The following is a 12321-nucleotide window of genomic DNA, read 5'->3' on the forward strand; positions in this document are numbered from 1 at the left end:
TTCCAGTAAAACCTTATTTATAGGCTGGGCGCAGTGGTTCACACCTGTAACTATAGCACTTAGAGAGGCTAAGATGGGAGGATAGCTTCAGCCCAGGAATTTGAGACCAGCCTGGGCAAAAGAGTGAGATCCCATCTCTACAAAAAAATTTAAAAATTAGGTGTGGTGGTGTCTGCCTGTATTCCCAGCTACTTGGAAGGCTGACGTGGGAGCAGTGCTTGAGCCTGGGAGGTCGAGGCTGCAGTGAGCCTTGATCACGCCACTGCACTCCAGCCTGGGTGACAGAGTGAGACCCTGTCTTAAAAACAAACAAAACAAACAAAAACAAAAACAAAACCAACAAAAAGTTTATGTCACAGGTGAGCAGCAACTACCTGGGGCTGGTGGCACAGGGTTAAGAATTTAACAACACAGTTAAACAGGAAGACAGGCAGATTTATTAGAGAAAGTATGGAAGTACATTTCAAAGGAGCAACGGGCAGGCCAGCAAGAGAGGAGCTGACTGCCAGGAAACAAAGGCTTGCTGGGGATTTTCTAGGATGGTGCTTGTGCTGTGTGCTGAAGAGGGCTTTGTGAAGTACTGATAATGCCAACGTTGCAGTGAGTTCACTTGTGATTTTTGTATCAGCTTAAGGTCTGATGACAGCTGGGTGCAGAAAGGTTGTGTTATTTGGCCAGGTGTGGTAGCTCACGCCTGTCATCTCAGCACTTTGGGAGACTGAGTCAGGCGGATCACCTGAGGTCAGGAGTTCGAGACCAGCCTAGCCAACATGGCAAAACTCCGTCTCTACTAAAAATACAAAAATTAGTCAGGCGTGGTGGCATGTACCTGTAATCCCAGCTACTCGGGAGGTTGAGGCAGGAGAATCGCTTGAACCTGGGAGGCAGAGACTGCAGTGAGCTGAGATCACACTGCTGCACTCCAGCTTGGGCAACAGAGTCAGACTCTGTCTCAAAAAAAAAAAAAAAGATTGTTATTTGTGAAGAAGGGCTGTGTGTTCTGGACAACGAACAGAGGTAGATTTATAGCTTATCAGCCTTTTCTTTTTGCTTTCCCTCATTTCTGCCAACCTGACTCTCCCTAATTAAGACTCCACACTTTATTTACAAAAGCAGGCCATAGCCAGATTTGGCCCTTAGGTTGTAGTTTGCTGCACCCGGGCAGAGCTGGGCTTTTTCTTTGTGAAATTCATGTCCAGATCCCACCTGAAATCTGAATCCATGTGTCCTGTGCACGATGTGAGACTTCCTCAGGTGGCTTTCGTGCACATTTCGTGCACATTCCAGGCTGAGAATCTACTGTGCTTCCCTCCAGGGAGGAAGACAATGGGTGACAAGGGCCCAGAGCTGCATAAATGGATCTAGAAAGAGAGGAAAGTTGAACAGAAGCCCCCATCAGGACTCTCCCCGCCTTGACAACACTTTACTTGTGTAATCTCATTTCCCCCTTTCATTACTGTGTCATTTTCTCGCCTCTTCTTTTTTCTTTTGAGATGGAGTCTCACTCTGTCACCCAGGCTGGAGTGCAGTGACATGATCTCGGCTCACTGCAACCTCTGCTTCCCAGGTTCAAGTGATCCTCCTATCTCAGCCTCCTGAGTAGCTGAGACTACAGGCGTGTGTCACCACACCCAGCTAATTGTTATATTTTTAGTAGAGATGGGGTTTCACCATGTTGGCCAGGCTGGTCTTGAACTCCTGACCTCAAGTGATCTGCTCACCTCTGCCTCCCAGAGTGCTGGGATTACAGGCGTGAGCCACCACACCCAGTCTCCTCTTCTTGAAACAATGGGTTTCTACCTGTCTGGGGTTGGGGATGTTGGATACTGTGCGGAAATAGCACCTGTTCAAGTTGAACACGATTCTGGGGGAATGTAACGGGCCCAGCAGTCTTGGGAGATCCCTGCAAAGACAAAAAGTAGTCCCCTCAGGAGTGAGAGAAAGTTGTGGTCAGAGGGGGAATTTCACAGTTTGGCTCTTGGTGGTGGTACTGTGGTTTTGAATGACACGGAGCACTGAGATGGTAATGGCTGTCACCTATTTTTGAGCATGGTGTGTGTTTCAGGCACTTTATATGTACCATCGTCACCCGATGTTTTCAGTATCTTAGGAAGTGGATCCTGTTGGCATTCCCATTTTGCAGAAGAGGAGATGGAGGGATCACAAAGTAGCTTAGAGAAGACCACAGAGCTACTCAGAGGTTAGAGCGAGGATGGGAACCCTGGTGGTCTAGAGCCCAAGCCCAGGGGTGGCAGGCCAGGTCTCACTAACACAGGCCTCCGTAACAGCTGTCTCAGCACTGACTGAGTGGTGAAGTTAAATATTAAAAGCTGAGAGAGCCAGTGCCCTTATACAAAGGCTGGAATGTAACAAAAGCCCACCAAGACTTGTGCCCAGGCCTTTCCTGGGCCTTGAAGTATGACAAGATAACGAAGGATTTCTTAACAGGAGCCATTTAGGATTAAATAAGTTTATTGGGGGGTCCAAAGAAACTCCCCAGGCCTCCACAAACAAGTTTAGTGGGGGTCTGAAGAGACTCCCCAAACCTTCATGATTTAGCAGGAGACAACATGAGGGTAATCACCCCAGCACCTGGACCCACTTAGATTAAGTAAATTTACTGAGGCTCCAGAGGAAGGTCTTTGGGACTCAGATCTTAGTTATAGATTAAAAGAAGTTAATCTTTATTTTATTTTCTTCATTCATTCATTTTGAGATGGAGTCTCGCTCTGTCGCCCAGGCTGGAGTCTAGTGGCATGATCTTGGCTCACCGAAACCTTCGCCTCTTGGGTTCAAGCAATTCCCGTGCCTCAGCCTCCTGAGTAGCTGGAATTATAGGCACGCGCCACCAGGCCCGCTAATTTTTCTATTTTTAGTAGAGCTGGAGTTTTGCCATGTTGGCCAGGTTAGTCTCCAACTCCTGACCTCAAGTGATCTGCCCGCCTCAGCTTCCCAAAGTGCTGGGATTACAGGCATGAGCCACTGGCCCCAGCCAATCACTTATTTTAGATGAATGCAAACTTACCCATGACATATAGCTCAGAAGGTATGTAAGCTCTGGAAAACTCGGTAATTTTGAGTTGACCTGGCGTTATTTTCTAGGTCTTCTCCCTGTAACTGGCTACAGAAATAAAAACTTCCGGCCGGGCGCGGTGGCTCAAGCCTGTAATCCCAGCACTTTGGGAGGCCGAGACGGGCGGATCATGAGGTCAGGAGATCGAGACCATCCTGGCTAACACGGTGAAACCCCGTCTCTACTAAAAAATACAAAAAAATAGCCGGGCGCGGTGGCGGGCGCCTGTAGTCCCAACTACTCGGGAGGCTGAGGCAGGAGAATGGCGTGAACCCGGGAGGCGGAGCTTGCAGTGAGCTGAGATCCGGCCACTGCACTCCAGCCTGGGCGGCAGAGCGAGACTCCGTCTCAAAAAAAAAAAAAAAAAAAGAAATAAAAACTTCCTCTCCCAGTTCATCTGCATCTCGTTTTGGGGCCACAAGAATATGCCACCTGATCCTCAGTTGGTCCAGGAACACACGCAGCTGTGCCATGCCCACTGTGCCATTTGCCTCTCAAGGGGCGACCTCCCAGGTTGGTACCTGGGAGAGCGGAGTTAGAGAGCAATGGCACTAGGACCTGGAGGTGATTGGTGGGGGTGGGGGGGCGAGGGGTGTGCTCCATGTTGCCGGGGAGCAGGAGGATGGAGGACCCGATGGCAGAGATGAGTGGACAGGACTTACGCCATGACTTTCAAAACTCTCAAAACTGGAAAACTGGTCTGAGATCACACAGTATTAGCTAGAGGCACAGGCTGGGCAAACTCCAGGTGGGGACTGAATGAGGACTTGGAGGATGCTGATGGAGCAACCTGCATGAAACAGGATTAAAGCAACATTTAAAAGGGCAACAGGCGTCCTCATCTACTTGCTTTGGGCTTTGAACTCTGTTTGAATAACACCACTTTCCACTGAGTTAATCAGGGCCCAGCTAACTGGAAGCTATCAACAACTGGAAATTTTTCTGCATTTTATTTTAGGAAAGCCACAGCCAAAAAGAAAAAAGAAAAGAAGCGGGTGGGCAGGGGATTTATTCGAATGCATTTACTTCCACATTTTACCATGGGTCAGTGCACACTTGGGTCACACTCTGACCTTTTTTTGAGATCTATATATTTTGTTTTGAGATGGAGTGTTGCTCCGGAGTGCTGTGGTGCAATCTCGGCTCACTGCAACCTCTGCCTCCCAGGTTCAAGCAATTCTCCTGCTTCAGCCTCCTGAGTGGCTGGGATTACAGGCGCCTGCCATCAGGCCTGGCTAATTTTTGTATTTTTAGTAGAGATAGGGTTTCACCATGTTGGCCAGGCTGGTCTCGAACTCCTGACCTCAAGTGATCCACCACCTCAGCCTCCCAGTGCTGGGATTATAGGCGTGAGCCACCGAGCTCGACCCTCTATACGTTTTTACGTCTCTATTGTTCTACAAAGAGGACAGATGTTTCCAACGAGTCTGACTTGATTACAAGTTCAACATAACAAACATGTTTGCCGAGAATCTTAAATACCGGCTGCTTTTGGGGATATAAAAATATCCCCAAACATGGTCTGTGCCCTCAAAGAACTTTCAGTTATTGAAAGAGCATTTATTTATCTCCAAGGGCAAGGGACAAAATTTTATTCAGTTAGTTAGGAAATTCTCAATAAGGTTTAAAGCAAAAAGAGACACCCAAGATTCTTACCTTCTGGAACACTCCAGGAAGTTTTTAAGTTCTATGTGATCCTGTCTAATTCTTCTTTGAGACAGAGACTTGCTCTGTTGCCCAGGCTGGAGTGCAATGGTGCCATCTCGACTCACTGCAAACTCCACCTCCCGGGTTCAAGCGATTCTCCTGCCTCAGCCTCCTGAGTAGCTGGGATTACAGGCACCTGCCACCACAACTGGCTAATTTTTGTATTTTTAGTAGAGACGGAGTTTCACCATGTTGGCCAGGCTGGTCTTGAAATCCTGACTTCAAGTGATCTGCCTGCCTCAGCCTCCCAAAGTGCTAGGATTACAGGTGTCAGCTACAACACCTGGTGATGCTGTCTAATTTTTAAATGCGGGGTACACTTCCAGGGTTGGTTTTCATTCAGGTCACCGGCAGAGCTGAGAGCCTGAAAGGCTCAGATGAGACCCATCCTGGTGAATGGTTGGTGCTTTGCCATGCAAAAAGTCACTGTGAAGTCTGCTTCTGACTCTTAACATTCCCCTGGGAGTCGGAAACCCCACAGTTTTATAGGCGTCTGTGCTGTGCTGACTCTGACTCCATTTCTTCTTGGGGAGAATGAGCAGGCTCTTTCCCTGCAGTTCTGTGTGGACCTCTGTGGCCACCCCATTCTGCCTCTCATTTGCCAAAGCCCACAGCATTTTATAACTCTAATCCAGAGGTTGCAAGCTCACTGCTTGCAGGCCAGTGAGAAACACAGACTGGGATATTTCAGTAAAAGAATTAGCGGCCATCATTTAAAATCAGATTTCCCATTGCAAGTATGGATTTCTGACTTCTCCTGAAAATCTTGGATCTGGCAGTACTGGGTCTGGTTTGCACCAGACCAGTGGTGCTGGGAAGAGTCCCTTTCATCCCTCCCTTTTCCTCCGCTGCCCTGAGGTGTGGGTTTCATTGCCATCCATCACTGTGTCAGAGGCGTGTGAACCAGAGCAACTCCATGTTGAATAGGGGCTGGGTAAAATGAGGCTGAGACCTACTGGGCTGCATTCCCAGACGGTTAAGGCATTGTAAGTCACAAGATGAGATAGAAGATCGCACAGGATACAGGTCATAAAGACCTTGCTGATAAAACAGGTTGCAGTAAAAAAGCCGGCTAAACCCGCCAAAACCAAGATGGCCACGAGAGTGACCTCTGGTCTTCCTCACTGCTACACTCCCACCAGCGCCATGACAGTTTACAGATGCCACGGCAATGTCAGAAAGTTCCCCTATATGGTCTGAAAAGGGGAGGCATGAATAATCCACCCCTCATTCAGCATATCATCAAGAAATAGCCATAAAAATGGGCAAACAGCAGCCCTTAGGACGGCTCTATCTATGGACTAGCCATTCTTTATTCCTTTACTTTCCTAATAAACTTGCTTTCACTTTACTCAATGGGCTTGCCCTGAATTCTTTCCTGGGTGAGATCCAAGAACCCTCTCTTGGGGTCTGGATCTGGACCCCTTTCTGATAACAACTGGGCTCCTGCTGTTGATTTCTTGATCATAGTTGAGTATCGTTCTCTACCTGTGTGCTCTGTCTAAACTGGGAAACTATAGAAAGACACAGAAACCCACAAGTGTCTTCAGTCTGGCCCACATCACCCACTGCCATCACCTGCTCTAGACAACTTGGTGACCTTTCTTTTCTTGTTTTGAGATGGAGTCTAACTTTCTTACCCAGCCTGGAGTGCAGTGGTGCAATGTCGGCTCACTGCAGCCTCCGCCCCCACGTTCTGGTGATTCTCCTGCCTCAGCCTCCCGAGTAGCTAGGGTTACAGGCGGACGCCACCATGCCCAGCTAATTTTTGTGTTTTGAGTAGAAATGGGCTTTCACGATGTTGGCCAGGCTGGTCTTGAACTCCTGACCTCAGGTGATCCACCCGCCTCGGCCTCCCAAAGTGCTGGCATTACAGGTGGCACGTGGCCGATATCAGACTATCAGACTCACATTAAAAAAAAAAAAAAAAAAAAAAAAAAAAAGGCCGGGCGTGCTTGCTTATGCCTGTAATCCCAGCACTTTGGGAAGCTGAAGCGGATGGATCACCTGAGGTCAGGAGTTCGAGACCAGCCTGGCCAACATGTTGAAATCCCATTTCTACTCAAAATATGAAAATTAATTGGGCATGGTGGTGGACGCCTGTGATCTCAGCTACTCGGGAGGCTGAGGCAGGAGAACTGCTTGAACCCAGGAGGTGGAGGCTGCAGTGAGCCGAGATCATGCCACTGCACTCCACAGAGCAAGACTCCGTCTCAAAAAAATAAATAAATAAAAATAAAAATAATAGGAAAAAAAAACAGAAAAAAAAGCAATTTACATAAGATGAGCATGTTCCCCTTGGCTCCCTCTCTTCTTTCTGGCCAGGTTTGTGTCTAAAGGAACAGTGAACAAGAACCACCTTCCCCTAGGTTAAATGCCAGGATTCATGTGCCACTCACCACTGAGCAACTATGATGAGTGAGACCTGCCACTCACAGGTCACATGTTTCGCTCTGTCCAGGAACACATTCCCCGATGACATGAGACACCTGCCCCATGGGCTGCATGTGAGCTTGGAGTTCAGTGACTGGCGGAAAAACCCAACCTTTACCTTTGGGGAACTGACTGTCATCTCTGCTGGGCGGGGAGGCAGTGATTGCTGTCACATTTCACTTCAAAGATGACCGTGTTTCAAAGAGGGAGAGTGATATTTGGAGTCAAGTGGCGGGAAAGTACTGGATTCTTCGAAGGGGAGGAAAAAAAACAGTGTCAGCATGACTGTTTGGGGACTGCTGACCTAATAATGCATCCCCAGGGCTACAGCCTGAGTTTCTGCTTCATATGCACCAGGGAGAACATTCCATTGAGCCATGTGAATGCCCCCAGCAAAGTCTGAAATGGTGAAGGGAATTCAGTAACCATCCGCTTGGCTCTTGGAGTGAGGGCGCCTTCTGGGTCCTTTCCTAGACACCCCTTGGCCACCTTTTTCCACCTGTTTTTCCGAGTGAGTGCCATCGTCACCTACGTGTGCTGCGACTGGTTCGGCAAGAGCTTTGTGGGCTGTTTTGTCACGGTGCTGCTCCTCCTGTCCCTGGACTTCTGGTCTGTGAAGGTGAGGCCCTTTCCTGTGATGTCACCACTCCTGAAACACGAGGCTTGTCCCCTATATGCATGGGATCAAGAGATACTTTGGTTTAGACTCCTAAGACATGCTTAAGAGTGCTAAGCAGTGTCACTTAAAAGTAGGGGGAATGGAGAAACCCTGTCTCTACTACAAATACAAAATTAGCCGGGCGCAGTGGCACATGCCTGTAATCCCAGCTACTCGGGAGGCTGAGGCAGGAGGATCACTTGAACCCAGGAGGCGGAGGTTGCACTGAGCCGAGATTACACTATTACACTCCAGCCTGGGCAACAAGAGTGAAACTCCGTCTCAAAAAAAAAAAAAAGAAAAGCTAAGGGGAAAAATGCATTGTTTAGCGCTTAATAAATGGCTTTTGTCAAATGTCAATTGTCATTCTTGCACATGTGACAACCCCATATGACTTTGCATTTTTTTGTAAAACTTATTGTATTAGTCTGTTTTCACACTGCTTATAAAGACATACCCAAGACTAGGTAATTTATGAAGACAAAAAGGTTTAAGGAACTTACAGTTCCACATGGCTGGGGAGGCCTCACAATCATGGTGGAAGGCGAAAGGCAAATCTTACATGGTGGCAGATGAGAGAATGGAAGCCAGCTGGGTGGGTGGTGGGAGGCCGAGGTGGGAGGATCATCTGAAGTCAGGAGTTTGAGACCAGCCTGCCTGGCCAACATGGAGAAACCCCATCTCTACTAAAATTGCAAAAATTAGCCATGCATGGTGGTGTGCGCCTGTAATCCCAGCTACTTGGGAGGTTGAGGCAGGAGAATCATTTGAACCCAGGAGGTGGAGGTTGCAGTGAGCCAAGATTGTGCCACTGCACTCCAGTCTGGGTGACAAGAGCCAAACTCTGTCTCAGAAAAAAAAAAAAAAAAACAGAGAGAGAGCGAGCGAGAGAATGAAAGCCAAGCAAAAGGGGTTTCCCCTTATAAAAACCATCAGATCTTGCGGCACTTATTCACTACCACGAGAACAGTGTAGGGGAAACTGCCCCTATGATTCAATTATCTCCCACCTGGTCTCCCCCATAACACGTGGGAATTATGGGAGCGACAATTCAAGATGAGGTTTGGGTGGGGAGACAGCCAAACCATGTCACTTGTATATGAATTAATACATATATTTAAAACATATATAATATGAACATATAAATTATATATGTTTGTGGGGGGAATGTGTAACTTTTTTTTTTTTTTTTTTTTTTTTTGAGATAGAGTCTTGCTCGTCGCCCAGGCTGGAGTGCAGTGGCGCTATCTCGGCTCACTGCAAGCTCCACCTCCCAGGTTCAAGCCATTCTCCTGCCTCAGCCTCCCGAGTAGCTGGGACTACAGGCGCCTGCCACTACGCCCGGCTAATTTTTTTGCATTTTTAGTAGAGACAGGGTTTCACCTTGTTAGCCAGCATGGTCTTGATCTCCTGACCTCATGAGCCTCCCACCTCAGCTTCCCAAGGTGCTGGGATTACAGGCATGAGCCACCGCGCCCAGCTGTGTGTAACTTTTTAAAGTGAGCTTAGTTCAAAACTAGAAGCCTTGACATCTGAGAATTCACTACAATTCAACACCTTTTTTCTTCCTGCTTCCAGTACAAGTCTGACATGAATCAGGGGACTTTTATTTATCAACACAGTGAATACGCCTCTTTGCTTGTGACCTGCTCAGAGTCATTTGTCTGTTGTCTTCAGAATGTAACCGGAAGACTCCTGGTGGGCCTTCGATGGTGGAACCAGATAGATGAAGATGGGAAGAGCCACTGGATCTTTGAAGCCAGGAAGGTATTCTCCATGACGAGCTGAACTAACCAGAGCAGGGATAATGGGCGTAGAAAGTTTCTGTGGGTTCCTTTGGCGTTTTATGCATATCTGATTCCAGCTACACAAAAGCCACTGCTGCGGGTGCCCTGGTGAAACATGGGTGTGGCAAAAGTGTCTGCAAAATAGACTGGGCATGGTGGCCCACGCCTGTAATCCCAGCACTTTGGGAGGCGGAGGTGGGTGGATCACTTGAGGTCAGGAGTTTGAGACGAGCCTGGGCAACATAGTGAAACCCTGTCTCTACTAAAAATACAAAAATTAGCCGGGCGTGGTGGCAGGCACCTGTAATCCCAGCTACTCGGGAGGCTGAGGCAGGAGAATCACTCGAACCCAGGAGGCGGAGGTTCCAGTGAACCAAGATCATGCCACTGCACTCCAGCCTGGGTGACACAATGAGACTTCGTCTCAAAAAATAAAACAACATCAACAACAAAAAACCCCACAACAACAAAAGCATCTGCAAACTAAAATAAATGAAAATGCGAGCATGCTCGTTCGTTTGCAACCATTTCTGCTTGTTTTGACATTTGAATTACTTTCCTTAAACAGGTCTCCCCGAATAACATTGCTGCCACAGAAGCTGAAGCGCGAATCTTCTGGCTGGGCCTCATCATCTGCCCCATGATATGGGTTGTGTTTTTTTTTGGCACCTTATTTTCCTTGAAGCTGAAGTGGCTGGTAAGGCCATACCTTGACTTCCACATTGCTTTGATTTCTCTGCAAAACCAGTGTTTGCACTGCTAGGCTTCTGTTGTTATTCGTTATTGATTGAACAATTGTAGTAAGTTTATTGAGATATAATACACATTCCATACAATGTACCCATTTAAAGTATACAATTAGGGGCTTGGCATGGTGGCTCACGCCTGTAATCCCAGGCCTTAGGGAGCCCAAGGCAGAAGGATTGCTTGAGCTCAGGAGTTTAAGACCAGCCTGGGCAACACAGTAAAACCCCATCTCTGCAAGACATACAAAAATTAGCCAGTCATGGTGGTGTGTATGCTTGAGCCCGGGAGGCAGAGGTTGCAGTGAGCCAAGACTGTGCCACTGCACTCCAGCCTGGGCGCTAGAGTGAGACCCTGTCTCCAAAAAATAAAATAAATAAATACTAAGTGTGAAATTCAGTGGCTTCTAGTGCAGTCATAGAGTTGTGCAGCCAACACCGCCATCAATGTTAGGAAATTTTCATCACCTGAAAAAGAAGCCTTGCATCCTTTCAACATTGCTTCCTTATGCTTCTGTTCCTCCAAACCCTGGCACCTATTAATTTTTCTATTTCTATGGATTTGCCTATTCTGGGCATTTCGTATAAATGGACTCACACAGGCTGGTGCGGTACCTCACGTCCGTAATCCCAGCAGTTTGGGAGGCGGGGGCAGGTGAATCACCTGAGGTCAGGAGTTTGAGACCAGCCTGGCCAACATGGCAAAACTCTGTCTCTACTATAAATACCAAAATTAGCCGGGCATAGTGGCACACGCCTGTAATCTCAGTCACTTGGGAGGCTGAGGCAGGAGAAGTGCTTGTATCCAGGAGGCAGAGGTTGCAGTGAGCCAAGATCGCGCCACTGCACTCCAGCCTGGGTGACAGAGTGAGGCTCCATCTTTAAAAAAATTTAAAAAGAGAGAAAACAAAATACTTGCAGATAGTAAAACAACAGTGTCATTTAATGAAAGTGCGGGCTCTGGAATTTGGATCCCGGCTCGACCACGCTCCAGTTCTGTGACCTTGGGCAGGTTTCATCTTCCTGAGCCTCAGTTTCTTCCTTGTAAAATGGGATGATGATGGTGGCAACCTCTCCAATTGTAATGATTCTGAGGTGTCCATGGGTATTTGCAAATGCTCAATGTTGGCTGTCACTATTCTTAGGTGCTGGCTAGAGCACTTCTACTTGGCTTGAGAGGTGCATTTCTGTAAATGCTCTTAGAAAGTGACCTCTGCGTCAGGAGATCGAGACCATCCTGGCTAACACGGTGAAACCCCTTCTTTACTGAAAAAAAAAAAAAATACAAAAAATTAGCCTGGTGTGGTGGTGGGCGCCTGTAGTCCCAGCTACTCGGGAGGCTGAGGCAGGAGAATGGCGTGAACCCAGGAAGCAGAGCTTGCAGTGAGCCGAGATCATGCTACTGCACTCCAGCCTGGGCAACAGAGCGAGACTCCATCTCAAAAAAAAAAAAAAAAAAAAAAAAAAAGACAGTGACCTTTGCTTTCTTTGTCTGAGTGCAGGCTCTCGTGGTTGCTGGGATCTCTCTCCAAGTTGCAAACCTGTATGGCTACATCCTTTGTAAGATGGGAGGCAACAGTGACATTAGCAAGGTCACAGCTAGTTTCCTGTCCCAGACAGTGTTCCAGACGGTGAGTAACTGAGGTCTGACTCCTGGACCACTCCTCTCCAGGTAGTCAAAGTCAAGGTGGCCTGCTGGCAACTGCGGTTTATAATGTAACATATCAGCCAGGCTGCCACTGTTTTATTGTTTATTTATTTTTTGGGAGGAAGGATCTTGCTCTGTCACCCAGGCTAGAGTGCAGTGGTGTGATCATGGCCCACTGCAACTTCCATCTCCCGGGCTCAAGCAATCCTCCCACCTCAGCCTCTCAAGTAACTGGCACTACAGGTGTGTACCACCATGCCCGGCTAAGTTTT

General features: G+C 47.8%; 2 protein-coding genes across 8 annotated transcripts in view; one reads left to right on the forward strand and one right to left on the reverse strand.

Moving 5' to 3' along the window:
* Window positions 1-12321, forward strand: part of TVP23A (trans-golgi network vesicle protein 23 homolog A) — a 53572-nt gene that overhangs the window by 35315 nt on the left and 5936 nt on the right. For 2 of the 6 annotated variants that reach the window (XM_003916529.4, XM_009195973.3), the window contains exons 3-6: window positions 7688-7832; window positions 9549-9638; window positions 10227-10355; window positions 11904-12032. In XM_003916529.4, coding sequence (XP_003916578.1) covers window positions 7688-7832; window positions 9549-9638; window positions 10227-10355; window positions 11904-12032 — 493 coding nt within the window. Of the gene's footprint in view, window positions 1-7687; window positions 7833-9449; window positions 9639-10226; window positions 10356-11903; window positions 12033-12321 lie in introns of all 6 variants that reach the window. The other 4 variants (XM_021931743.2, XM_021931742.2, XM_021931745.2 and 1 more) reach the window with 2 other exon arrangements.
* The window catches only part of NUBP1 (nucleotide binding protein 1), a 31667-nt gene continuing 26788 nt past the window's right edge, over window positions 7443-12321 (reverse strand). For both annotated transcript variants that reach the window (XM_031658484.1, XM_021931740.2), the window contains one exon: window positions 7443-7883. In XM_031658484.1, coding sequence (XP_031514344.1) covers window positions 7789-7883 — 95 coding nt within the window. In that variant the 3' untranslated portion in view covers window positions 7443-7788. The remainder of the gene's footprint in view (window positions 7884-12321) is intronic.

This window comes from Papio anubis, chromosome 18 (genome assembly GCF_008728515.1).
Source record: "Papio anubis isolate 15944 chromosome 18, Panubis1.0, whole genome shotgun sequence".
In the NCBI taxonomy this organism is placed as follows: Eukaryota; Metazoa; Chordata; class Mammalia; order Primates; family Cercopithecidae; genus Papio; species Papio anubis.